Source organism: Lepisosteus platostomus, chromosome 7 (genome assembly GCF_059453375.1).
Source record: "Lepisosteus platostomus isolate fLepPlt1 chromosome 7, fLepPlt1.hap1, whole genome shotgun sequence".
Lineage (NCBI taxonomy): Eukaryota > Metazoa > Chordata > Actinopteri > Semionotiformes > Lepisosteidae > Lepisosteus > Lepisosteus platostomus.
In genome coordinates this window covers 34,224,151-34,251,275 of record NC_142617.1, presented here as the reverse complement: position 1 = coordinate 34,251,275, position 27,125 = coordinate 34,224,151, and the positions used below count along the sequence as shown (strand labels likewise).

Sequence of the window (27,125 nt, the reverse complement as noted above, 5' to 3'; positions counted from 1 at the left end):
CCTTTAATGAATTTTCTCTTTGGTTTAGTCTTTAAATGTTTCTTGTTTTTAGGTGTTGCTTGAAGCAACTTTTCACATTGTAGAAAATAACCTTGTTAAGGTTAAAGAGTACACCATTTTAATGCTTCAGCCTTTTAGCAATCATGTTATTTTTGTAGTCAGATCCAGGTGATTTAAAACTATTGATAGCTGCAGTCTGGCACTAAAGTTAAGAATCATTAACGCTTTCATTTTAATCAGTGTTGCTGGTCTCTTGTCTCATACCCAAACAGTGACAAGAGTAGGCAGTAAAGTGAGAAACTGTTAATTTGAATGCAAAGCTGAAAGTGGTATCTACTGCAGCTTTAAAGTGTTCCTTTTTCTTACATATGTGTGTTACCCTGACTGCTGGATGTTCTTTGTTCCCCTGCGTTCACCTGCATAATAGAATAACACAAGGAGAAATGGACAACATCCTTGTGAAGGAGCCTTCCATCAATATAGGAGCATATCTGGTGCCCTAGATGTGACTACATCAGTGTGCTTGATGTGGGGCAGTGCAGAAGCCTTCATCCCTCCTGGGTCCTAATGTCCACCTTTCCTGTCATTCAACCAACAGACGTGACCAGACACATCCTAGGATGTGGAGCAACTGTAAATTAGCTGTTGTCATGGCTCTGATGATCAACTGAGGTTTCCTCAGTACAGACTTAGGTTCAGCACCTATCTGTGAGTCCAGTTTGTTGTTTGAGTGGGCATCAAACAGGGCAGTGGTAATCCAGGAGGTTGAGCCCAGCTTCTTTTCCTTGTGATTGCAGATTTTTGCACTGCTAATAAGAGGGCAATTAATCTTTGCTTGGCATCTAATTTTTCTACCAAACCCAGTGATTGATAGTTTGTCATTTTTGTATTCTGCACATTCAGAATTATTATTACCGGTACGTTACATCTCTCTGCAGTAGGCAAAAGAGTGCCTCAGTATTTGTGTAATACCACATGTGATGCTGGCAGATGTGTTCTACAAAAAATGTCTAGCAAAATAAATTAAAATGATAAATAATGACTGGGTAAGCGAGCTATATTTACATTACCTACCAAAGAATATTGTCTTTTCACATTCTTCCAGTTGAGAGCAGCTTGCTGATCTCAGTGCTTCTCAAACCCCACTGTTCTCTGAGTGTAATGACTAGGGTTTTGTTAAAATTATCCATATCATTTCAAGAGCGATAAGAATTCAGACTGCTGCAGTCTGAAAGTACAGGGATAAGCTGGATACAGTGATGATGGAGTGTTGGTAAACCTTTTAGTGGCACTTTTCCCCCTGGAGCATAATTTCTAAACCAAATCTTCACTCTGGTGAACAGGAACAGTACAGTAGGAGGTGCCTTTCTTCAGATGAGGTGTTAAAAGACATTTTTTTTACTTAGTCATTAAAGATCTCACTTTACTGTTGCTATGATGTTTCTCCTGGTATCCTAGCTAAATTCTGCTGTGGGCTTATATGATCTGGTCTTCTAAAAGCTCCCCCTTAATTGATGGAATTTCTTACTTCTCTACCTGATCTGTATTATAGTGGAGCTGCTGGCACAGGGTGGTGGCTGTGTATCACTGTAGTGGGGACAGCATTTCAGTAATGGATAAAGAAAGTCCCATCCAGTATATAAGATTCTCTACTTTGGGATGAACAATGCTCTAGACCTGCAAAGAATTAGTTTTACTATTAGGTGATGCCATAAAAATAGAATAGCTGTCAGAGTTCAGTTTAGTCCAGTAATCTTTTTATCCTGATTTGTTTGCATTCCTATAGTTTGACTATGGCTTGACTGCTTTTTGCCAGACTGCACTAAAACTAATGCTTGCAAGGGTAGTTTCACACACCGGGGCGGTGTGGTGGCTCTGTGGCTAAGGATCTGCTCCTGTGGCTGGAAGGTTGACGGTTCGTATCCTGCGGCTGGCAGAGGAGTCCTACTCCATTGGGCCCCTGAGCAAGGCCCTTAACCCCAACTGCTCCAGGGGCGCCGTATAAATGGCTGACCCTGTGCTCTGACCCCAAGCTTCTCTCCCTGTCTGTGTGTCTCATGGAGAGCAAGTTGGGGTATGTGAAAAGACAAATTCCTAATACAAGAAATTGTATAGGGATAACAAAGTGATTTTATAATCCAGTCCAGTACTGTAAAGCTGAAGCTTTAAAAGGAAAAGAGCAGGGTTTATTTATCCTATACTCTTTATAGTTTACGCTAGAGGATGGCAATGTTTTTGTCCTAGAGAGTCAGGGGGCAGTTGGAAGTCACAATATCTTTCCATCAATTAGCGGTACCCATGGACTAGTAATGGTGGTAATCTTTAAATTGATTAAATTAAGCAAATAAGTGCTCTGCTGGAATGACATTCAAGTCCCGAGGACTGGAGCAGGCTTGTACTTTCAAGCTGTTGTTTTACAGTTCTGGAAAATCACACATGCCCAGGTTGTGACGTTGCCTTCGCTGTGCTTCAGAATTGGATTGAAAGTACCCAGAACCAGGAGATTTCTGGCACAAAGGTGACAAAATGCTGCGAAGCTTGCCTTGGCCTGGTCATATGTGAGTGTCTCTCACTCTTTATTGATGTAACTCTTGATGACGGCTGCAGAGTGAAATCCGACCTTTACAGAAACAGTATAGCATGTCGGCAAACTGCTTTCAATCTGATTCACCATCCAGCCTGTCAGTGACCCAAAATATCTGACCGATGCTACTACTGTATGGAGCTCATCAGGCAAATTAAAGTGAAAAATCATATAATGGCCAAGTTAATCTCCAGATTTAAATCCAATTGAGCATTCAGTGTACTTGCTAAAGAACAAAACTGAAGTCAGAATACCACAAGACTAGGCAAGAATTAAATTACTACAGGGATGTTATGGGGACCCTGTTCTTTATAATTTACATCCATGATCTAGATTCTGGTATAGTTAGTAAACTAGTCACGTTTGCAGGTTATACCAAAATAGGAGGGCTCACAAACCCCAATGACACAGCAAATTAAATTTAAAAAGATTTAGATCAAATTCAGAACTGGGCAATCACCTAGAAGATGGTATTTAATGTAGACAAGTGCAACATTTTACATGGAGAAAAAAAAACAAGGAATACTAACTGGGAAACACTGACCCAGAAAGGGCTAGTTATAAAACAAACATACTATGTGTTTATCTTGACACATAGTTTACCTTTTCCAGACAATGTGGAGAAGAAATAAAAAATACAACATGTTATACTGTATAGTTTAATCATGGAATTAAAACCACAGGGTGTTATTTGAAAATTGTATTCTATACTAATAAGGTGTCATTTGCAATACAGGTTTAGTCACCAAGTCCTAAAAAAGATAATGCTGCTCTGAAAGCATTCCAGAGAAGTGCAACTAACTTACATTCGAGGGGATATATGGATATCTTACATCAACAGGCTGAAGGAAACTTTTTAGTTTTGAAGAGACAAGACTACGAGGAGACATGATACCGGTATTCACAATCCCCCAGAACCTTGACAAAGTGAAACAAACAATAGTGAAACACAAAACAGAAGACAAAAGTGAAAACGACAAACGCAATGAATTAAAAGAAGGGGTTCTTGGAGTATAGCACAATCCACCCAGTACCTTGGCCCTCTTTCAAGAAAGAACTGCATGAAAACCTTACAGTAGATCAGTTAGCTGCTACATACCAAATGGTATAGATGGGACAAACATAGTAGCTTCCTCTCATTTGTACAGTAGCTGTACTTATGTTCTTAAGAATTTAAAGATAGATACTTTATTGTCCACTGCTGTGGAAGGTTGTCTTTGGCTTCTCCCACAGAAGTACAAAACATACGGGTACAAGCAGAACATAAGAGTCACAAGAAATCACAACAACAGTATGTGATACTGTACATAAATAGATGGATAAATAAATAGGTGGTATGTAAATATACATTTACATACCTTTATTGAGTAGTTTTATTTTCAGAGGGGACAAAAGACTGCTTATTAATGTTTTTATTTGAAGTTGGTACCCTACACCGTCTTCCTGATGGGAGCATTATGAATTGAGAATGGAGTGGGCGCAGTGGCATCTCATTATAAAAAGAGATGATATATGATTATAAAAATAGTTTTTTGAGCTCACTGACTTCAAGCAGGTATTGCTTTAAAGTATTATGCAACCAAATACTGACTTTTACACTCTAAAATTTGCTTAAAAAGAATGTGTGCAAACACTTGTGCTCTACAATAGTTGAATGAACGCATGGAATTACTCAAAAATAAAATGTATATTATAATGTACTTATCATTCACAGACACAAAGTGATTGATGTAGTGCAATAATAGGTTTTGGTTTGCTGTCCCAAAACTTTGCAGTTTATTTTTATAGCCTTCATTAAAGCTTTAACATATTAAAGACTCAAACTTCCATCTCTTACAGTATTACCGAGTTACAGGTTTCAATTCAACCGTCTGATGGCCGGAGATTGGAAAGTGAGTGACTCCTGATGGATTTGAAGCTAAATGTTTTTAATGTTTTAAATTAGGTTTTTGGATTGCTCTTTAATGGGACATCGGGGGGTCTATTTTCAATCTATTTTCAAATTACGTTCCAAATTGCCAATCCATATGAATATAAGAAGAGTCCTCTCAGACAGGATTCTGAAACTTTGTTGTAGGACACTTCCTATCAGTCTTCTGTAGAATTATAGTATCATTAAAAAAAAATCATATGAATCATTTAGAAATTTAGCTGTCTTTATCCAACATTAGAACACTAATCACAATTACAGAAGTAACTACAGTAAGTTACCTAGTGCAGTATGTTGATCTAACAAAAATAGTGCTATAAACTTCTGAAATTGTTGTGAAATATTAAAACATTGAAAATCCAACCTTTTATACTTTACCAGCCCATGGTTTTTAGCTAATCATTTTACACCTTTTTAATATTATGACTTACTGCATATTGAAGTCCTGCATGCAAATGTTACAGATCTTACCTGAAATTAAGAGGTCTCATTAAAATGGTAAAATCAAAGCTTGCTGTTTATTCACCTCTACAAACAATTCTAAATCTTTGAAGCCCTGAATTAATCCAGTAAACAACACAAATCTAATTACCGTATGTAGAAGCAAAACTGAGCATTATCCCTCTTCTTCCATGGCAAAGCCAAAGCTTTTTTTGTCCTAGAGAAAAATGTTGTCTGCTTCAAACTAGTCAGACAAGGTTTCCAATGTATCTCAATGTGGAGCTCACTGTATATACTGTAGGCCCCCTGATCTGGATATCAAAGGTCCAAACTGAGGCTGTGTTGAGGTTACTCATTGAACACATCAGTTAATTAGCAATATGTTAATATTATTTTTCCATTGTGATCTCTTTTATATTCCTTCTTGCTTTTCAAAATGGTGTTTGGTTTTGAAAGACATGCGTACAAGCATTTGTCTAAAACAAAAAGAAAATATCCTCAATAATAACAGTTGAAGAACTAGAAGAGAATCAAATGTCACACCTTCCAGTCTTTTCCAGTACAGATTTCTGAAGCAAGGTGCTCCTTATTTGGCTTATTCCAAAACCGGTAACAGATACCGGTGGTGAATGCTAAAATTGTCCCCAAATGTTTCTGCAGCAATGCACTGGACTGTCGTTCACAAGACAGATGTACTGTATCTTTGTTGACCATTTAAAACCTATGACTAGAGTACAATGTATGAAAACAACATGTGTGGAAAATGACTTGTATGGCTTCTGTATTAGGCTACTCGGGAAGCAGGAAACAGGTATTTGTAGATTATATACATTTTCCTTTAAGCCTAAAAGATCTATAATTTTTTAACCCAAAATCTTAAAATTGAGGTTCTTGCCATAATTTTCATTTGTTTTAAAATTTCTTCCCTTATTATTCTCTGAGATTTCCATGTAAATACACACAATTGGAATATGACAAAAACTCCCATGGGTGAAAACTTTAAAGAATTCTGGTGGGAAAAAAAATCTTGAATTTCAAGGACGTTTCTGGCCCTTTCATCCAGTCACAGACCTGCTAAACCTGCTGTAAAAATTGTTCTTGCAGTTCTGTTGAAGGAAGAAAGAAATCTGTCTCCATTTGAACTGTGATTCATTGAAATGTTTAATTTGAGAAACAGAATAGTCTCTGCTCGTTAGTTTTACAATTTAAGAGCTTTTCAATTTGACAAAGAAATGTTTGTCTTTAACTGGTTAAATACACAGCAATACCAATTTTCAAATTGCACTTTTTGGCTGAAATAGCTGGAATTTAGTTCTCAGCACCATGCTTTTAAAGCTTGTGGTTCTGGGCAAGTCAACTCATTACACACAAAATTGGAGAAAGATTTAGTGGACAACAATTGTGCACAGCATTTTACACAAATATACAGTGATCACATGAGAATGTGGTGTCAAATAGGGCAGCGTCCTGTACTATACAGTATACTGTATACCTGTACAAGCTGTGAAGCTCTGACTTGGAAGTAAAGTTTAAGTACAGTAATTGATTTCTGACCACACTAGAACCCGAAGAAATGTAAGATGTGAAAGTGAGAATGGATGTTTTGTGCAGATGGCAGGTTGCTGGGAGTTCTGTGCACACTTTAAATTTGATAACAGGATTTCAGTTTTTCAAGGATGTCTAGAGGTCTAGAGGCAAAAAAATCCTCATCAGCCCTACCGCTAATAAATGTTTCCAATGGTTTTACCATAGTAAAATCACAGCAAAATGTAGTTTACCACAATAAAATCATGATGGCATAGAGGCATACAACATAATTCAGAATTCTGACAACCACATGAAAAAGTACCACAGCGTGTACAACATGAAGATTTACCACAGTCAGTATTCGTGAGGGTAAATGAACAGATTGCACTCCTAAGTTTTTGTGAAACATTTAGTTCAGCCCAAATTTTCCAAAGGAAGTTGGTTGCAATTTGTGCCCATAACCTTGCCAAAAGCAATTGGCTAAGTAGTGGAGAGAATTTAGAAGCAGACCGTTCAAATCAAAGGCTGAAACTGCTTCAAAGACAGAAAGACCACTGGCTGGTGTTCTTATTTCCTACAGGTAGCATGTCTTGCAGCTACTGTTCTTCCCTGAATATATACAGTCTCTTGGGTGGCATAAGAGAGCTGTACTGCACTTTGAAATCACAGGTTAAAGCTCCTGCCCAAATCCGTGATGGACGGGTCTCTGCTCATTTGGAGTTGACTCAGTTTGCTGCTGTTTGGTTTTTTTGTCAAGGACCCATTTTTGTTTTTCTTTCCCAGTTCATGTCAAAGCTGGGACCTGTGAGGTCATTGCTGCCCACCGCTGTTGCAACAAGAACAAGATAGAGGAGAGGTCCCAGACCGTGAAGTGCTCCTGTTTCCCGGGGCAGGTGGCTGGAACGACGAGAGCTGCCCCTTCATGTGTTGATGGTAGGATCAGCTGGCTTTCAAATGTCTGAATGCTAACACGTTCTTGTTAACCTGGATGGGAGACCTCCTGGGAAAAACTAAGGTTGCTGCTGGAAGAGGTGTTAGTGGGGCCAGCAGGGGGTGCTCAACCTGTGGTCCATGTGGGTCCTAATGCCCCAGTATAGTGATGGGGACACTATACTGTAAACAGGCGCCGTGCTTCGGATGAGACGTAAAACTGAGGTCCTGACTCTCTGTGGTCATTAAAAATCCCAGTGCATTTCTTGAAAAGAGTAGGGGTGTAACCCCGGCGTCCTGGCCAAGTTTCCCATTGGCCCTTACTAATCATGGCCTCCTAATAATCCCCATCTATGAATTGTCTTCATTACTCTGCTCTCCTCAACACTGATAGCTGATGTGTGGTGAGCGTTCTGGCGCACTATGGCTGCCGTCGCATCATCCAGGTGGATGCTGCACATTGGTGGTGGTGGAGGGGAGTCCCCATTACCTGTAAAGCGCTTTGAGTGGAGTGTCCAGAAAAGCACTATATAAGTGTAAGCAATTATTATTATTATTATTATTATTATTATTATTATTATTTATAACCCCGAGGCGTTGTTTAAATAGTACATTTCTGCCTGAAGCTTTGAAGGATTTGGAATAATTTGCGTTGAGAATTGCAGTGAAGGGAGATGCCAATGACAATTTCTCGCTAGAAATTCCAGCCTTACTTCTGCTCCAGCTGACATTGTCCAGACATTGCACGGTCATTTTCTCTTGATGAGTCGGTCTAAACCATCTTGTACTCATCCATACCATAACATCCCAACGTCCTTATGTACCGTATCATGAAATGACACAGTGTTGCCCCAAGCGGCACTGTTTTCTTTTGAGGCAGACGTATCACCCAAAAAAATGTAAGTAAGCAAAAAGCCATCTGAATGGATTTGAATTTAAAGTGCTGGTAAAGACACTGATGGAGTACATTAAAAAGCAGCCAATTTCTTTCATTAGAAACATACCAGTTTATCATCAAGTGTCTCAGATTGTCAAGGAGCAGTGAAACAGAAAGGAAAAGAGAAATCATCCACATTTTCTATTTGGCAGTTTGAGGGCTTTTTAGCTGTATATACTATATATTATATATAAAGTTATGGGAATTTTATATTTCAAATAATATTAAGAATCATTACTAAAAGTAACAAATATTTATTTAAAATTATTCTGGCTTAATTTAGCATGTCTGTGGTTTTTATATACCCTGCCAGAGGAGTATGGAGATACAATTTATTGGAGCACGGAGTATGTCAGAGAATTCTACTAGCCCCCTCTGTTGACATCTGCATTGATGTACTTCTTGTATATTTTGTAGTACTTCAAAATGGGCCACAATATTCATTACATATGGAATATAGTACATAAGTATTCAGTTTCATTCAGATTTAAACATTTTCCTTTTGGTCACCTCTTCACCCTCAATATTGCATTCTCATACAGTTCTGAATTTTGTAAATGTGCCATCCACATTTCATTTTAACTTGACCCAAAACAACCATGGTGTTGAGCCACATAGTAGAGTAGGAGTAGGGACAAATACACGAAAAACATAGGCTGTTTGTTACCTCACACTATCTAGACCTACAGTGTAGTAGGTACTATTCATTTATTTTTGCTCAGTACAAAAATAATAATATTTCAATCTAAGGATGATTTTATTTTCTCTTTTGGGAATTCAAAAATCAGCCATTGATTTCTTATTTGTACAATCCATTTTTAACTTTGTGATTTCCAAACATTTCTTCATGTAGGCTGTTTGTCTTACTTTACCGGACACCCACGCTGTCATCATCAACTTCTGTTAGCGACAGCGCTTTGGGCTAAAGAGAGCATTTATGTCAGATGAGTTCAATCTGAGGAAGAAATGTGGTTCCAAACAAGAATGTGTTCTGCCAACCAGTGAGTTACTGAGCTCATGTGTTTCTTAGTCAAGCCAACAGGACAGTACAGGCAGCCGGACATTGGTGCTGGTCATTTAATACTGGGACAACAGTGTCTGCTTGCAAGTGAGATTGGTTTTTCTTTTTATGTTTGATTTTCTTTACCATAACTGCCCTTACTCTTTTCTCCTTCTTGACAGCACTTCTTGTATAGAGAAATGTTTAAGAAGGTGTCTGGCTAGGTTTGCGGTCTCCAACATTTCTGACCTCTGTGCCCATGGCTCAACAGTTCCGTTAGCTTAAGGGCTTTGTTTAGACCTGGACTGCAGTTCAGTGGTGGAATTAATCCCTCAAAATACTCAGTGTCACCTTGATAAATGTTTAATGTGCCATGCCATGGCAAACATACAGGTAAAATGCATCATAATGCAGAGAAAACATGGTAAAAGTATGGTAAGAAAAAGTGCTAAAGAACTGCAGGGAAACATGCCAAACTAAAGTGTATGTTCAGGTTAAGCCTGGTAAAACTGGAAAAAAATACAGTGGTAAACTCTAATAAAGGTGTACACATAAAATATTTACACACTGCAAAGTTTATACTTTTTTAATATCGCAAGAAAACAGAACAATAAAACTGTTGGTGTTATATATCCAATTTAAGAGCCCCTATGGACAGTTTGAATGTGTGTTTTTTTTTTACTCAGTGATATTGGGTTTTTTTTTTCCAACCAGTGTGATAAATGTAAGCTGGCAGACAGAGTTACACAAGACACTGTGTCTGTCAGTATTTGTTCAAATGAAAATTTAGCTTAAGAATACAGGTTTAAAAAAAATCTACATTTCATGCTCCAGGTTTAGGATGAAGTATTCTGTACTAAGTAAAATGTATGTTTTTATTAAGCAGCCTCTCATTTTGTTTTACTGTTTACTCACTACACTTGGAAAACCAGGTGTTCAGTTACAGTGTTGCCCCTTTGGGAGATTAACACAGATTGACCATATTGTAATGTTTTCTAGTCGTATTTTCAAATGGCGTTCTCTGCCACCGTGCCCACTCTGTGTTGGCATCTCTGTCTCCTCTTGACGTCTTCTTTTCTCCTTCCCCCAGCTTCAATAGTTGCCCAGAAATGGTGGTGCCAAATGCAGCCTTGTCTGGATGGAGAGGAGTGTAAAGTGTTGCCGGATCTCACCGGCTGGAGCTGCAGCACGGGAAACAAAGTCAAAACAACCAAGGTGAGCGCCATCACTTGCTTCCAATCATCTGTTTTCCTAACTGCTTCTTCGAGTTCCGGGTCACAGGGGAGCCGGAGTCTATCCTGCTTAGTAATCGGGGTGAACCCTGGATGGGCACGCCAGTCCATTGCAGACACACGCAGACACAAAAATGCACACTGGGGACAGTTTTCCTAGAAGCTGTTTAACCTACCAGTACAGTACTGTATGTCTTTGCAACGTGGTAAGATACTAGAGAACATAGAGGACACCGAAATGAATGTGGGGAGATTATCCAGAATCCACTCAGGAACTGAACCCATGGCCCCAGTCATCACTTTTCTGAAAGTGCAAAGTTGTGCTGTGGATCTCCAGCTTGCACTACATTGCTTCTTCCTGTTAAGTGGTTTCCACAATTTCATGCTCATGTTTACTGTAGGACTGACAACTTCAGAAACATCCCGACACAGGTACTGTACAACTGTGTTGTTATCAAACCCAGTTTAGATGGCTGTGGGCTCCTGTGGTGTTTTGGGACTTTAGAGACCCAGAATGAGATCATTGACTGACTGTTTTCAAATATCATTTACTTAAGATAGATTTGCATCTGTTACACAGTCAGAGCCTAAAAACAAAATTGGCTGTATAAGAGTAGGCTTTGGTTTCTACCCACTCTGGCGCAGGTCCTGGTTTTAATCCCTTTCTATATATATTTTTCTAGAATATGTGGTAGTCTTGGGCCTGGGCTAATTAGTACTTGAGCAATGTACTAATTAAATCACATATTGCAAAGTAACCCTGAAGCCTGGTTCACCCAGCATACCAAAATTAAGTCCACAGGAAATAACAAAACCCAAGAGTTAGATATGTTTGAATATTTTAACTATGGTAACCTTTGGCTTAACCAGCATGGAACCTTGGCTGTAGAATTAGGAGGCTGGGTCCCCCCGGCAGTGAGAGTGAGAAGTGATGGAGGGGCAGGGTTTGGGTGGAGGAGGGGATGCATGAGATGAAATGCCCAAAAGAGGAGTCTGAGGATGATATACAGTATATATACTGCAGCCAGCGATGAATGAGGTGAAAGTGATTTACAGTAGTTGCTGTTATCCCTCCTAAACTTTCCTTAAGAACTTCCATTTAAATAGTTCATAGACAAAACGTAGCCCGCTCCCCCAAACAAAAAGCCCTTTGATATCAATTCTCATTTCGCTTGGGTCTGGGAAAAAAGATTTCGGAAAGCAATATCCTTTATTAATTACACAGATATGATGCTAAGCGGTCAGGATTTGTCCAAGAACACATTTGCTAGAATAACAAAGATCAGCTTAAAAAAGAACCTTCAAAATCCTGCTTTCAGGAGAGCAGGTTGCAAACCACCTTTTTAAAAAAATAAACGTTAAGAAGTAACAACCAGCAGCTTTCTTTCGGCCTTTTTTTTTTCACAGGCAGTTGGCAGTGACCCAGTTGTCTTCTGTGCTTTGAGCTGAAGAACTGAGAAAATAGGTTTGGGCCTAGTCCCTCCCTTGGAAAACAAAAATCTATCTTGGACCAGACTTCAAAAGATTGAGAAAAAAAAGAGCAGTAGCTACTGTACATGCTAGCTGTGTTGGTAAATATTTGATCAGAAAAGGAATGAGTCTGCACTTGCAGAATATATCGTTTTTGGTAGCCTGTGCTCCCAGCATGATGCCTTTAGCCTTCAGCCATTGCTCATGCTCGGTGCTCCTGACTAACACAGGCTCGTTAGTCGCTTGCTCTCCATTATTCATACCTAGCTGAGCTGGAAGTGGAAGACCTTTTGTTTTCTATGGGTTAATAATTCATGGCTCTCTTGCCCTGAGACAAGAGCGGAGCGCTGGGATGAATTGGTGCCCAGGTTTGTTAGGAATCTCTGCCTTTCCTTCCTGTGTGGACGCCCGCGCGTGCCCACACACGCGCACACTCACATAGGGTCAGCGCACGTGTCCTCGGCCCCCTGGACCTTCCGCAACACTGGAGCAATTAAAGTTTGATCGAGTTCATTAATAATGCAGACCGCATATCGCGGTTAATCAACTGCATAATTCCATAAGCATCCAGCGCTGAGGAAAGCGTAATTATGCTGAATGCTTCAGTGGCGGATTATGTTTAAAAAAAGAAACGGCGTGTTCTAGAAAATGTTGCGTGTGTGGGGGGGTTCAGAGTAGTGGTTTGGAGGGGGCGGCTGTAGTGTGGGGATAGGTGGGACCTGAAGGGATGTACATGAAAAGCCACTGATTTTTTACTGGTGTTTATTTATCTCATCACAGCAGCTTTGTCTTCTTAATGGAAAAGCGTCTGTAATCCTGTTTGAGTCTGATTTTGCATGTTGGTATTTATGGCACTGTATTTCTTTTTCTTCATCATCATTGTTGTTATTAATATAACTATTTTTGCAGATGCTGTGGTTGTTGTTTCGTGAGTTATTGTAGTAGGGCTAGCAGTTGTAGCTGAGCTGGAGTTTTAGTGGAAGCAGTGGTCAAAACCTACAAGAGTATTAATGGTACAGTAGGTGTACTGAAGCAATTACTGTAGGAGTCTAATGTGGGACTAATACACATATAGTACAGTATTAGCCATTTAGTTATTCTTCTAGTAGTTGTGATGGCATAGTAGTAGAAGAAAAGACAAGAAAAAAGAAAAGGATGAAGGAGTATTTTTATCATTCTTTCACAAGTTCTTTTTATTCATCTTTGCACCTAAGCATTCGTAGACCTTGCACATGGCCTTCTTTTGCAAACAAAAAAGGGATAGAATGATCCATATGCAAATTTGGTTTAAGAAAGAATTTCATTCTTCATGGGTGCTGGAGGAAGTCTCCATTTTGCCTGCTCTGAGCCCATAAGAAGATGTAGAGATGGAGGGAAATAATATTGAGCTTAAAGATGAGCTTTACAATGTTGGGTGCCTTGACTTCCCTGCCAGGTCTTCTTGTTCATCTTGTGAAGGTGGCACTGTGTCCGTCACCTGACTTAAACAAATCAGACAGAGTTGTTTCAGTTTTAAAAGGTCTGATGAAGAAGCACAACCAGGTTAGAAAACAGCTTCTCCATCTCTCGGTTTGAGAGGAATGATTATCACTCTCAATGATTTATATATGTGTGAGGGGAATAAAATAGCAAGTATTGAAGTTGAAAGGGCTTTTTCTCCAGCAGCTGTAAAATATTGACTTACTATGGCATTCGCTATGAAGTGAAGTTCTGTATGCTGACAGTGCAGCTCTCCTTTGTTCAGAGTTTATGGATTTAATTGGCACCTCTAAAACTAACTATTCTGATCTACTGTATAGGGTTACTGAGACAACTGTTTGGTTGGCCATTGTTATTTCCATGGTTACCGACAGCTGCTCTTGCATTGTCTGTTGTGTTTTGCATAGTGTGAGGTTATCAGGTGTGGGTCTGTGAAGGTACAGTAGATATTTTTGGTATATCTCAAAATATTTTATACTTTATATGATAGTTGTTAAATTCCCATGCTTTGTTTTTTTTTTTAAATAAGCTGTAGAAAGACCCAATGCGATATGAAAATATCTTACCTAATTATGTTGATATAAAATAGGGTAGAAATGTATTGACATTCCATGGAATTTTCAAGAACATGATTTTAAAGAACATTTCTAGCTTACCCCAGGCTAGAAATGGGTGGATAATTCCTGATGGAATTATCAACCATTCAGGAGACAGAAGTGATCAAATGTGACTTATTATGGGCCCCTCAACCTACCCTACGATGTCCTTATCAGTGATAGACACAGAAGGATGATATCATTGTCATGCCTAAAAAACAGATTTGTCAAACTTATTGTATAATTCATGTAAAAACAATAGCTATAAAGACGGTCATATTCGACTTGTGACTTCAATTATTTCCAAATGTGTACAGTAAGTTTGTTTTCAGCTTTTTACATATTCCAACATTGTAGTTAAGATCCTTATTTGTATTGTTTTTGTGTTGTGCCTGTCATTTATTGCCTTTACCAGCTCTGACAGATATTCCGTGGAGATTTCCTCTGAAAGAAGACCAGAATGACTGTCACTTTGTATCACAATTTTTCTTCATTGACCTCATAGTGAACTTTCTAGGATCAACCTAAATGAATAAACAATCATAAAGATTTTAATCATAAAAGATGATTCGACCGCAAAGTTACTTCATTGTAGCCTTATTTTGTTAAAGTAGTGTAGCAAGACTGGATGTGCTCAGTACTGGGATGGGAGATCTCAGAGGAAAATTAGGTTACTACTGTAAGTGGTGTTGATGGACCAGTAGGTGGCGCTTTTCCTTCTGGACCAGAATTTCCAAAACATTGCTTTAGTATGGTTACTGGAGACACTGCTTTGTAAGAGGTGCTGTCCTTTGGATCAGATATTAAACCGACCCTGATTACTTGATCATTTACATCCCATAGCACTGTTTGTAAGAGGTGGGGTGTTACTGTAACCCCAGTGTGCTGGCTAAGTTCTATTCTGGGCTGCACAATGTCGCCTGAAGTCCCTACTTCAATTTCTCCCTCCTCCACTTTATAGTAGGCCTGCTGGCTCAGAATGACTGCCACACATTGTGAAGATGGGTGCTATGCTTTATTAATGAAGCAAGCCCTCTTCTGCATGTAAAGTGGTTTGGAGCCCTTTGGGAAGCAAATAAATTGTGTAAATGCAAGCAATAATTACAAGGAAAAAATTGATGAAGGCACAATTCAGCTCACTACAGTGGTTTTGACTTTACCCACCATTTTAGCTGTTTATTTCCCAGGGTCTGTTTTTTCGGACAGCTTTGTAGAGCACTGTGCATTTGCAGACACAGAGACATTGTGATAAATGTCAGAAGATTACAGAAACCCACTGCTCCGTATGGAAGTGGCAGATTTTGTTTTAATCCTTATTTTGTGATCAGACTGTAAATTTCGTCACATTTCCTAACGACATTATTGTAGCATCGACAAAGAATATAGTGGAGACGTTTTCGCGTTCGACTTGTTTCATCCTGGGGTCCTGTTTTCTTGGAAGCCTAGATTATTATTTTTTTAAGATCAATACTTGCCTCTGCGTAATGGTGTATATATAACAAAAAAATGAAAGACTTTTTTATGTTACAGAGGTCAACGTGCATCCTGGGCACCAATCCATCGCATTGATTTCCCTCTTAAAGCCCCATTAACGCGGGGCTGTAAATTGAAATCGACAGTCGTGTGCGGAGTGAAGTTGAGGGACAATGAATCATGAAGATAACAAAAAGATACTTTTCATTGTTAACAACCATCAATAGCTGCTGCACCTGTGCAACAAAACTGTAGCAAAAGCTTCTTGATCATTCTCTCATTCTGCAGAGGAATGAGGGTGCTGTCAGGAGATCAGGGAATATAAAGGAAAAAGTTTTGGGAGGTTTAACTCCATGTTAATCTCCTTGTTAAATCTGCCTTGTGATTTATTCAAAAGGTACTTTAGAACTATGATATTATGAAATAGATTTTAAAAGAAAAACTACTACAAGTATGATGCCTAAAAATGTAATTTTACAGAAAGGTTAGGGCTATACTGTAGGATGACATGGTGGCACAGTGGATAGCGTTGCTGACTCGCAGTGCTGGGGACCTATGTTTAATTCCTGTGGTGCTGTCTGTGTGGAGTTTGCATGATCTCCCCATCTCAGGTGCTCCAGTTTTCTCCCAAAGTCCACAAACGAGCTGCTAGGTTAATTGGCTTCTGTAAACGTAGGCCCTGGTGTGAATGTGTATGTCTTTGTGTCTGTGTGTGCAAAGTGCTTCTTGAATTGGATTAGCGGTTATTGGAAAATAATGGGATGATGATGGCTAGGGCTATTTTTGTTCTGCTCAAGCTGTGTCTATCATTGTTGTGTTTTGCCGCTTCGTTAATTTGAATTCTGGATTGAATCCTTAATTGACCATGGGAGAGGATTTTTTTTCCCCACAGAGGAAAAAATGAAATCTTTGTTGTTCTTGCCATGCAAAAACTTTATTTACTAGGCTTAGTTTGCCAGCTGATGTAGTAGCTGGTGGTGTGAATGATACATGTTCCTGTTTCCCAGAGGATAGGAAACTGTGAGGTTTATTTCAGTGATCACAGCTAGAACTCTGATGGAAAGTTTGGTTATTTTTTGTCGTGTCTAATGTACAAAGATTCTATGCCACAAATAAGATCTTAAAGAACTGATCCAATTTAACTGTACATGGTTGTCCATGGTTGATAAGAAAAAATGTGGAACATGTGGAATAATAATAATCATTATATATATATATTTAAATACATACATACATATTTAATATATTTAAATACATATATAAATAAATATTTATTTATAAATAATAAATATATATAGTAACAATAATAGTAATAATAATAATTGCTTATACTTATATCGCGCTTTTCTGGACACTCCGCTCAAATCGCTTTGCAGCCCCACCTGGATGATGTGTCAACAGCCATAGTCCAGCAGTACACTCAACACACACCAGCTATCATTGGGGGGGAGAACAGAGTGATGAAGCCAGTTCAGAGATGGGGGTTATTAGAAGGCTATGATTAGTAAGGGCCAATGGGAAATTACTCTTTTCGAGAAACGCCCTGGAATTTTTAATGACCACAGAGAGTCAGGACCTTGGTTTTACGTCTCATCTGAAGGACGGCGTCTTTTTACATTGTAGTGCCCCTATTACTATACTGGGGCATTAGGACCAACAAAGACCACAGGGTGAGCGGCCCCTGCTGGCCCCACTAACACCCCTTCCAACAGCAACCTTAGTTTTTCCCAGGAGGTCTCCCATCCAGGTACTGGCCAGGCTCACACCTGCTGAGCTTCAGTGGGCTGCCAGTTGTGAGCTGCAGGGTGATATGGCTGCTGGAATCAGTTGGAATAGATTCATGTGCATTCAATATTGAACTCAGTGGAAGATCACATGACACACCCTTCATTACTTTGTCAGAAAACCCAACTCTTTATCCATTTGATCTATTTTTAAACCACTTCTTCTAATTCAGGGTCGTGGTGACATCTGTCCCGCAAGCAGCGGGCGCGAGGCAGGGTAAAGTCAGGATGGGATGCCAGTCCACTGCAGGGCAGACACACACATATTGTCACGAGGGCCGAATTCCACATGAGCCCACCCACCATGTCTGTGGACTGCAGGAGAAAACTGGAACACCCAGAGGAAAGCCATCAAAACAAACAAGGGAAGGACATGCAAACCCATTGCAGACAGCACCACATGTTAGGAATTGAACCTGGAGCCCACGCACTGCAAGGCAGTAATGCTAACCTCTGTGCCTATGTACTACTATTTCTTTCAAATGGTTTTGGTGTTCAAACTAGCCAATGTGCCCTGTGTTTGAAGATTCTTGTGTACAATAGCGAAACTCCATTTGGGGATACACTTCCTGATCGGAAGTAAATTCAGACTTGTTTGCAGTACTATCCACCTTGTCATTTCATTGACACTTTCCTTATTCACCCTAAGAAAGTGGCTAATTTATGTATTTCCCTTATTTAGCAATAATGTGAAATAATGAAAATATATACATTCAGAAAATTTTAAATAAGTGAAAACTGACCAGTTGAAGAGGAGCAATTGAAACAAAATGGCTGCTTTTTCCTTCACGTTTCCAGCAGGTTTGCAATTCCTGTGCCCATTAAAACTTGATCCCATCTTGTCTTAAATGCTTTCACACCAAAAACTTTGTTAAAATGTTTAAAATGAAGCTGGGTAGCCAAAAAACATTGACGTATTTTACAAGTGATGGCCAAAGCCCTGGCCACCGACTCTACCAAATAAAACAACCTGAAAGGGAATTAATTTGTTCTTGGTATTGTGGGGGGTGGTGAAATTTTGCCAATAAGAAACTGTGGTGTGCAAGTGTGTTATAGTGGAAACCCTGCCTTATAAAAAGCCAGCTAATCAAATCCGTTGTAATTTTACTCAGGGGATTGCGTGTGTTCTCTTTATTACCCTGCTGAAAATTAGTTGGGAACCCACTGACAAAACAACTAAAACCTGCTGATTCCTGAGAAAAATTGAATGAAATACTGTAGGTTTATCCGGTGAGATCTGAAGGCACATAAGGACTGATTTTGAACAATTTATTTTAAATTCGGAAGAAGCAGCTACCTTATGCATAACTATAAACGTAAAGCGAACACAATTGCCACAATTGTTACTTATAAGTTTAAATGAGCGGCCCTTAAATTCATATGAAATACAGCAAAGTATATGTGACACAATACAAAGCACAAAACAGAGTAGGCACAAGCAGCATTTGATGGTAGCTCATCCCTGTGCATCATGCAGGATCTAATGGATATACACCATTTATTATTTTATATTATGCAGGCATTATTGGTGAAAATGTGTTGTTAGGAAAATTGACAAATAGACAATAATTTGGAGCTCTGAAATTGCAGGACTGAACCTGAATATGCTTTATCTCAATTATTTCTCCATTGGCAATCTGTTTGTAGATGTTTCTTGATGAATTTCATCTTCTCAAAAGCAGACAGGCTGTGAGAACTGACTTTGGTTCTCAAAGCTGAAAGCAGGAACTTGTAAAACAGCTTCTTCCCCAGCAATGGCTTATAGAAGTGCATTGGCGTGTGTCACTGGCACTGGCATTGGGAATTTTATTTATCTAGCATTCTGTCAATATGGAAATTGCCAGTTATGTTCCTGTGCCACTGGTCGCATGGTGAGCTTCTATCCATTCCACTCTCCAGTAGGATCAGTAAGAGACGTTTAACCACTAAGATCATCCTAATCAAAAGTGAACAGCAAGCTTCATCCAGTGTGTTTTCCTGTAGTTTTATCTTGATTCTAGCATGAACAGTATATTAATCATTCATGTTCATGTATTTCAATCATGTTTTACCGTACATTTCTATATTTAGTATACATTAAACAGGGTTTGTACTCTGCCTTTGCTCTTGTTTACTACTGTCCTGCTAGCTTGTTATAAAATTCATGTGTAAATCAAATTGTTAATATAATAAGAGGGAATGCCGGGGAAGAAATGTGCATAGCACTGAATGAACCAGCAGATTGTTAAAAGCAAATCATAATGATCCTCTGACTTCACTAAACTAATGGTGTGTGATTAACAGGAATGGTTTTCCTGTGACTTTGTGGAACAATTTGCCCGCAGTGTCACAAGGTGGCATGGGAAGTGAATTTTGGAAAAATCTGTTATGTAATACCCATGCAGTCTAGGTCATTGTCAGCTTTATTCATTACTACCTTGACTGCCTACCAAAAGGTGTTCAAAATAGAGGAAACACCAAAGTGTTTCCAGTAAAAGCACAGCTGGGCCTGCTGCCTGATAGAATCCCAGTTTCAGGCTGCAGAAAGCAGATGACAGTGGGGGAGATGTGAGAGGGGCCAACTGTCTTAAGATCCCACATGTTCCATGCAGAACTGCCACTGTGAGAAGAAGAAGATTAAACTGGGAATCACAAAACTAGAAGCTAAAACTTTCACAGAGACATTAGAAAAGTATACTTTTCAAATGAAAGTTCTTACTTAGGGCGCGCTTGGAGAGAGGGATGTGACTCTAGGCTGGAGAATTGAGGAGGCAGTAAGTGACAACATTAACAACACCTGGAGTAGCCCAATTAGTCTTTTCTAGATTCTGCTGTAAGAGTTGAGCTGATGCCAGTTGCTAAATGAATCAATCTCATAAGTGCCAATACACACAGCCGAACATGTCTGTGGTGGCAAGCCCTACTGGTAGTACCTTATGCCTTATTAAAAGACTCAGAGCCTTATCGCAATGTATTATGGAAGCATGTTAAATTGCTTCACTATTTCAGTGTCAAATAAGTACACAAGGGAGAGAACTCAATCACATGTTAAACGTTCAGAGTGTCTTATTATAATAATGGTTTATAAATTGTCATTTTCCTTAGCACTCAGCCTCTTAGCGCACATGTTTAATTTAGCTCTCTTGACAAATGCAAGCACATGCAGGTATGGTGTGTATAAGCAGGTATTAGATGACCACAGTTGTAACTTAAGAGCTTCTTTTTTTGTGCTGTATCAGAGATCTTCAATGTAAACCTCATTTTTTTTCATCCGTCCATTATTAGACATCTGCTTATTCCCGATAAGTGTGGCAGTTAGAACCTATTCCAGAAGCCTCGGGTGCAAGACAGGACAACCTGCTGATCGGGATTCCAGTCTCACGCAGGGCACACATGCAGACAACCTTACGTCCAGTTTGTCTAGCCAGCGTGGCTTTGGAAGATATTAAGGAAATTGCAAGACCCAAAGAAATGGGAACATCAAGAGCATACGAACTCCACACAGAAAGATGCAAGTCCAGATTTGGACCCAGAGATACCATCCCATCATGGTGACAGTGAACTTAAATCCTTCGTATTGCAGTTAGGCAGTGGTGGTTATCTGTCTATAAGTTGCAAGACTGAGAGTATCATTAGAACTGAAGGGGATTTTTAAGGAAGGTGGTGCAGTCCTGGTCAGTGTCAGCTTGTTGCACCATATGTGAGGAGAGTATCAAAATCAAAGGCTTAGTTAAGGTCTGAGGATATTAACATCATGTACCACGCATATGTCTCTGTTACTATTCATAGCCCTATTCTGGCAGCCAGGCAAAGGTAGATGTGACAGGCCGGCTTCTGTATGGGCTAACGAAGGAACTGTGGGACTATATTCCAGAAGTGGAGTTTCAATAGAAAAACATGAAGGTACATTAAATGGTACAAAATAGGTGGATGACAGCTCTACATACAAGTGAGAAACAAAATGGAAAAAAGCTCACAAATTCAAACTAAATATTAAAACTGATGCCCATCTGCCTTCAGAAGCCATTTCTAGTTTCACCTGAGCATGTTATTGACCAATTGGTTGCCTCCAATGTGAGACTCCAAAGACAGCGGGGTATCTAATTTGGCCTGTCCAAGGTTCAGATCCTTCAAGTTGAAAGAAATGTACAGCAGCTGGAGGGTCTAAATCCGGGTAAGGGGAAGTAAAATAGTGATTTCCAGAAAGGCTTTTCTCCAGAAAAGAACTAGGGGGTTTAAATTTCCTCGTGGTTGTCATCTTATTTTTATTTTGAGGGTTTGCTTGACTGACCAGTGTGTTGTTGTTTTTTCTTGCTTTCCAGGTCACGCGATAGTCATGCCCCAAGTCTCACCACATGACAAGGGACAGCGTTTTATACATTTAGTCAGATCAGAGGAATGGATAGACACTCATTCTGGCTGAGCGATGAGGACCTGGGGACTCAACCTGGCTTTCTGGAAAGGACTTTTCTGCAGCAGGGAGCGGGCAAAGCTGAAAACTCAGTGGAAGGATGATTATAACAACATGCCCCCAACAGGCGTGAGAACTTGACTGGGACAGCTACTATGTGTACGTGTGTGAACTTGTGAACGTGAGGAACAAATCAATTCCAATACCTTGTCTTTATTATATGAGCTACTTCTCTTTGTGCATTCTAAACCGGAGGATGGGAAACCTGTGTTTAGGCCATTGTTGGGTCAGTGGCTGGACTTGGGATGCCACAGGAAAGACAAAAACACACGTCAAAAATCTCACTTCAGATCTTAAATACATAATGGTACATGTTTTTTTTTACTCAAAACCTGTACAGTGGCTTTAAATGTCTTTGGATCCCTATTCATTTTGTCATATGATATTATTTTTTTGTATTATTTCTTGGCTCTAATCTTTTTTCTTTTTTGAGAATTTTTATGCTCCCCCCCCTCCCAAAAATCCTGAAAATGAAAAAGTCCAGTACGTTTTCAATACTTTCATTTATCTGTTAAGTGACTTCAGCATATGTTGGACGCATACTAAACTTGAGCTTTTCATGAAGGATACAAACCAATGTAAAGTGGCTCATGGTGACGGAAACTAAAACCTGTATATTTTTTCTTGTTTTTTAATCTCCAAATTAAACAGAATAAAGTAAGCCGAACTCCGGCTGTTCAGAAATATATCTGTATTTTCAAAAACCTGGTAACTGGACCTGAATAAATCTACCAGTTTTACAATGGAAGACTGATAACCAAATCAGCACGATCATGGCCAAAGCTTTGCAAACATTCTGTAACTTAAGCTAAATGTCCCAACCTGTATTTGAGTGAAAAGTATATATTTGTCACGATCCTCATCCCTCTTCTTAAGGGCACTCCGACCCTTTCGTATTTTAGTTCATTACGTGCACCTGCCCCCTGTTTGTCTCTCACTATTTAAGCCTGGCGCTCCCGCTATGCCTCACTCAGCATTGGGAGATGGACGCCCGGAAGTCCACCTACCAGTGGGTCCAGGAGAGACCCGACGGCATAGGCTTCATCACGGCATCCTGGCCAGCTGAGTCCGGGGCACGGAGCGCCTGGCCCCGTTAGCCTAGTTTTAGTCCCTGTGCCTGTTCCGGATCCCTTTCCAGATTTTAACTGTGTCTCGTCTTAGATGGATACCCTGGTTTTGGACTTTGGACTGCACCCGGATTCCCCTTTTTGGACTGTCTGGACCTGTTTGCCCTTGCCACGCCCCCCAAGCACTGGATCACTGTCGTTAAGACCACCTGTCTGTCTACCCATCCAATCCTGCTGTACCTTCCCCTGATGTCCTTCTCCACTTACTTCCGGATTATACCATCTGCATAGGGTCCTGAACTATGCTTCGCGGGAGCCTGGACCGGCTCCCGTTACAATATTACTGATGCGCATACAGTAAATGTATGTGCAGTTCTAATGGGTTCAATATAATAAGTTATTTTAATCATAGATTTAACAGAATCATAGAAAGAGCAAACAAAAATACAGAACAAGGAATCATGGATAGGTTTTCAGCATGGAATATATAATACTGTCAAAAATAATTATTACAAACATAGTATTGGGTATGACCTCCCTGAGCATTAACACAATTTTGGCAGTTCTAATGTACATACTGTACCTTATCAGCCTCTGGACAGATAGCTGTGGGATGTTCCATCACTCTTCCTATGCAGTTGGGGAAGGTTGTTTAGTAGAGTTTGTTTGCGGTTGTCTCCAGTTGATGGCTGGAGCAAATTGGTCACACAGATCAGGAGAAAAAAGTTGACCGTGGCTTTGTCATTGTTTTCTTGAGGTTGTTGCATTGTAGCACTATGTGGTTTGGCATTGCACTGCTGGAAGAACAACATTACATGGTTGACTTGGAGCAGAGGAAAATCTATGGGCTCAAGGACTTTTCCATGCACTGGGGACTAGTAAGATTCAGTCTGTGCCAAAGGAATTCATCAGTTTATCAGAATAATCAGTTGACTTAAACATTAAAACCTCCAGTATAACTCACATCATGTCATCTCCATGTCTTCCTTCACATGTGCCTGTGGTCAAGGGCAAATGTACATTCACTAGTTGAACAAAACCACATCTCTCTGCTGCCAGCTCAAATGTTGTCTGGCCCACGGAGGTCAATGATTGTATCTTTCAGCTTTTAACATTACCCCTGAATGGCTGCTGAGCTGATCCATTTTATGCAGACATTGAGCTACAGTCTCTCTGCAGATGTGGAAGTTATTTCCTCATGGAATGTCATGCTGTAGCAACTGCAGTCTGGAAATGGAAAAGTAATTCATTCAATGAAATATCACAATCATGTTGGTCCTAATCCTGCATGATGACACCCCTGCCTTCTCAGGTGGCTAGTCCCTCTAATTATCTGAGCAAATTCTCTCACAGACAAGCTTCCTACTTTCATATACCGTAGATGAATGTCAGCACTAGCCAAAAGGGGATCTTCATCATGTACTCAAAGCAGGGCATAGGTCGCATCTTTTCCATTTTCATATTGTGATTAAAATTATGACTTTTTGAAACATCACAATCAACTAATTTGAGCAATTTAAACAAAAACACCAAACAGTGAGTACCTGGTGTTTTTATGATAATTACACAATTCGAGCTTTGAGCTCAGTATTTCATTATCCCAAGATTCAACCAGCGAATCTGCTTGCTTTTTAAAATGCAAGTAATATGTGGCTGAACTGTTAACGCTCTCAAATAGATTGAGCTCTAAGAGCCAAGTGTCACTGGTTTGAGCGTGGGATTCCCCAAGAGGTGGCGCCACTGAGCATAGGATGGAAATAGTCGGTGAAGGTTCTCTGGTTATCGAGTGGCACAGCGAACCTTGTGTCCTCCTGGACACTTGGAGACATCCGATGTTATCCTCAGCTCCAGTCATTACTGAACCTATGGTATGTTCCAGTAACGCGTTTAAAAGGCAGGTGTCTTGAAGCTGAGCGGGCGTTGGGTCGGAGGAGTCTGCCGGCACTTTCTCATTCTCCTTGTGTGCACTTGTGGAGTTTGTAGCTGTGAGTCAAGATACAGTAGGATAAACACATGGTGATTATGAAATCAGGTGGGTATAAAAATAATTGACGATTGTAGTTAAAACAAAAAAACAAAAGTTGCAAGCTCCATTCTGCGTGCTCCCAATTAGCTACTGAACATTCTGTTTCTGTGATTGTGTATCAGTATGTTTTTCTTTCCACATCTGTAATACTTTTGTTATAGTTTCTCTTTAAAGTATTTTACATGCATAATTAACTTCCGACGCATTTTGTTCAGGCAAAGTAACTCTTTTAAAAACCTGCCAGCTAATAACAATGCAGTTTGATCAGGGAGTTGCATCCATGTGCAGGCTGCAAAAAAATAAAACAAGCAGAGATCCAGAGGTTAATTCTACACTGAAGCTTAGCAAGAAAGAATAAATTGTTTTATTTGTGAGCCCTTCCTTATGTATGTGCAGTTTTTTCTACATTTTAGTTTGGAACTAATCCCTACTTGTTCCTATCTCGACAACAATGAAATGATAAAAAAGTTCACCCAAAGGTCTAAAAAGGTGGGCCAAGTCTTTCCTGACCATAAAAGCATGAATTTCATCCATGGGGAAGCAGTAACAGAGTAGGCAACATGTCACAAGAAGCAAAACTCTATGCTAACTGCCAGAAGTTATGAGAAAGAAAATTGACTTTGTAAATGTTTTGTTGAAGAGGCTGTCCTGATTACATGGTGGTTTTAGTCAATAGCTTACACTTTCATATTTGTTGTCTTCTTTACCAGTAATACTGTATGTCTTGTCGATCTGAAAGACTGTTTGGTGTCGGCGTGAAAACCTGGTAAGTCTATGCTAAGAGGATCGTCTAGATAAAGGGGGCACATCTCCGGTCCTCAAGTACTGGTGCTTAGCTTATGGGTCTCTGTTTATCTCCAATTCTTAAGAACAATGAAAGACTTGTCCAATTAATGTTCAATCAGGTAATTAGGGGCTCAGAAAATGGAAAGAAAACAGGAATCCTTCAGTACATCCAGGACTGGAGTTATTTTCCACTGCTGGAATTTTTTTTTTCTGGGTTGGGAATCTTGTGGAATCTTGTGGTAACGCTCCTAACCCAATGAGCTCAATTAGGGTTTTGATTATTTTGCAAAGCTTGGCTGGAATGAAACCCAGCAGGTGCATGGCTCCTGAGGACTAGGGTGGGAACCCCCCTGGTCTACACAAATCTGGGGAAATGAGATGTGAAATGAAATAAAAATTTCCACTGAAATGGAAAGGAGGGGCATTGTCAAAACACTTGGAGAACTGCGCTGGTTGACCAAATTGTGAGTTTTTGCTCAACCTTGGTTGTCTGACAGCTTCATGAATCAGTTGTAAAGGCTCTGCCGAAGTGTGGAAGGAAGCAGATTTCATCCTATGTTTGAATTATTTGGGGAACTGCCAGCAGACTAAGGAAGCAGCCGGGATGTGCTGCTTTCTCAGAATCCAGTGTGCAAATTTATGAGCTGCCACTTCTCTGCAGCAACAAGAGTGCGCTCAGTGGTGTGTTGTATTTTACACCCCCTCGTGCACTCTTGTGGTAACGGTAAGCTCGGTGTTGCAGCTGGGAACCGGGAATTTGTTCAGTTGTCTGCTATGACAGAAGGAAAGGTCTGATGCTTTCTTGCGGGTAATATAATTTGCATTCCGGCAGCGAATCCCAAAAGGTTTGTTTATGTGGCTGTCAGAAAAAGGAGAAGGAAAAACACAACAACTGACTTTTAAAAGGCAAGGGTAATGATATTAGCATAATGTCATTTGCAAGTGATTCAGCAGCGCTAATTTACAATTAGGCATCATTGCAGATATCGGAGTAATTGAAGAGGAAATGCACTCAGACTTGGTCCTGATGGCGTTCTTCGAAATAGACCTACTCCATCAGGATGCTTAATGGGAAAATGGTATGGAGCAAACACTGTTTTCCAATACATCCTATCAGCATAATGCTTGTCACTTTTGAGCCTTTATCTGTCAGGCCATTACTACTCTAATATGAGCTGTTATTATTAAGAGCAGGGCATGAGAGGAAACCAATTTCGGGGCCAAACACATATTCTGTTCAAGTGCTGTCAGCTAACTGTAAATGCAGAGTCTTTTTTTTAAATGTTGGATTCCAGTCAGAAAAAATAGCCTTTTTGCCTAGGACAATGGTTGTCAGTTTATGTGGATAATTCATGTGTGAATTTTATACCTGCTGCTACACACAGTTCGTACAGTGTACTCAGTGCACAGTGC

The 27,125-nt window shown here is 39.8% G+C and overlaps 1 protein-coding gene across 2 annotated transcripts in view; it reads left to right on the top strand.

Annotated features, from left to right (window-relative positions):
- tafa3b (TAFA chemokine like family member 3b) overlaps positions 1–22,519 on the top strand; it is a 117,326-nt gene extending 94,807 nt beyond the window's left edge. For both annotated transcript variants that reach the window (XM_088639968.1, XM_088639967.1), the window contains exons 3-5: positions 7,266–7,415; positions 10,440–10,564; positions 21,685–22,519. In XM_088639968.1, the coding sequence (XP_088496094.1) occupies positions 7,266–7,415; positions 10,440–10,564; positions 21,685–21,696 (287 nt within the window). In that variant the 3' untranslated portion in view covers positions 21,697–22,519. The remainder of the gene's footprint in view (positions 1–7,265; positions 7,416–10,439; positions 10,565–21,684) is intronic.
- Positions 22,520–27,125: the final 4,606 nt, after the last annotated feature.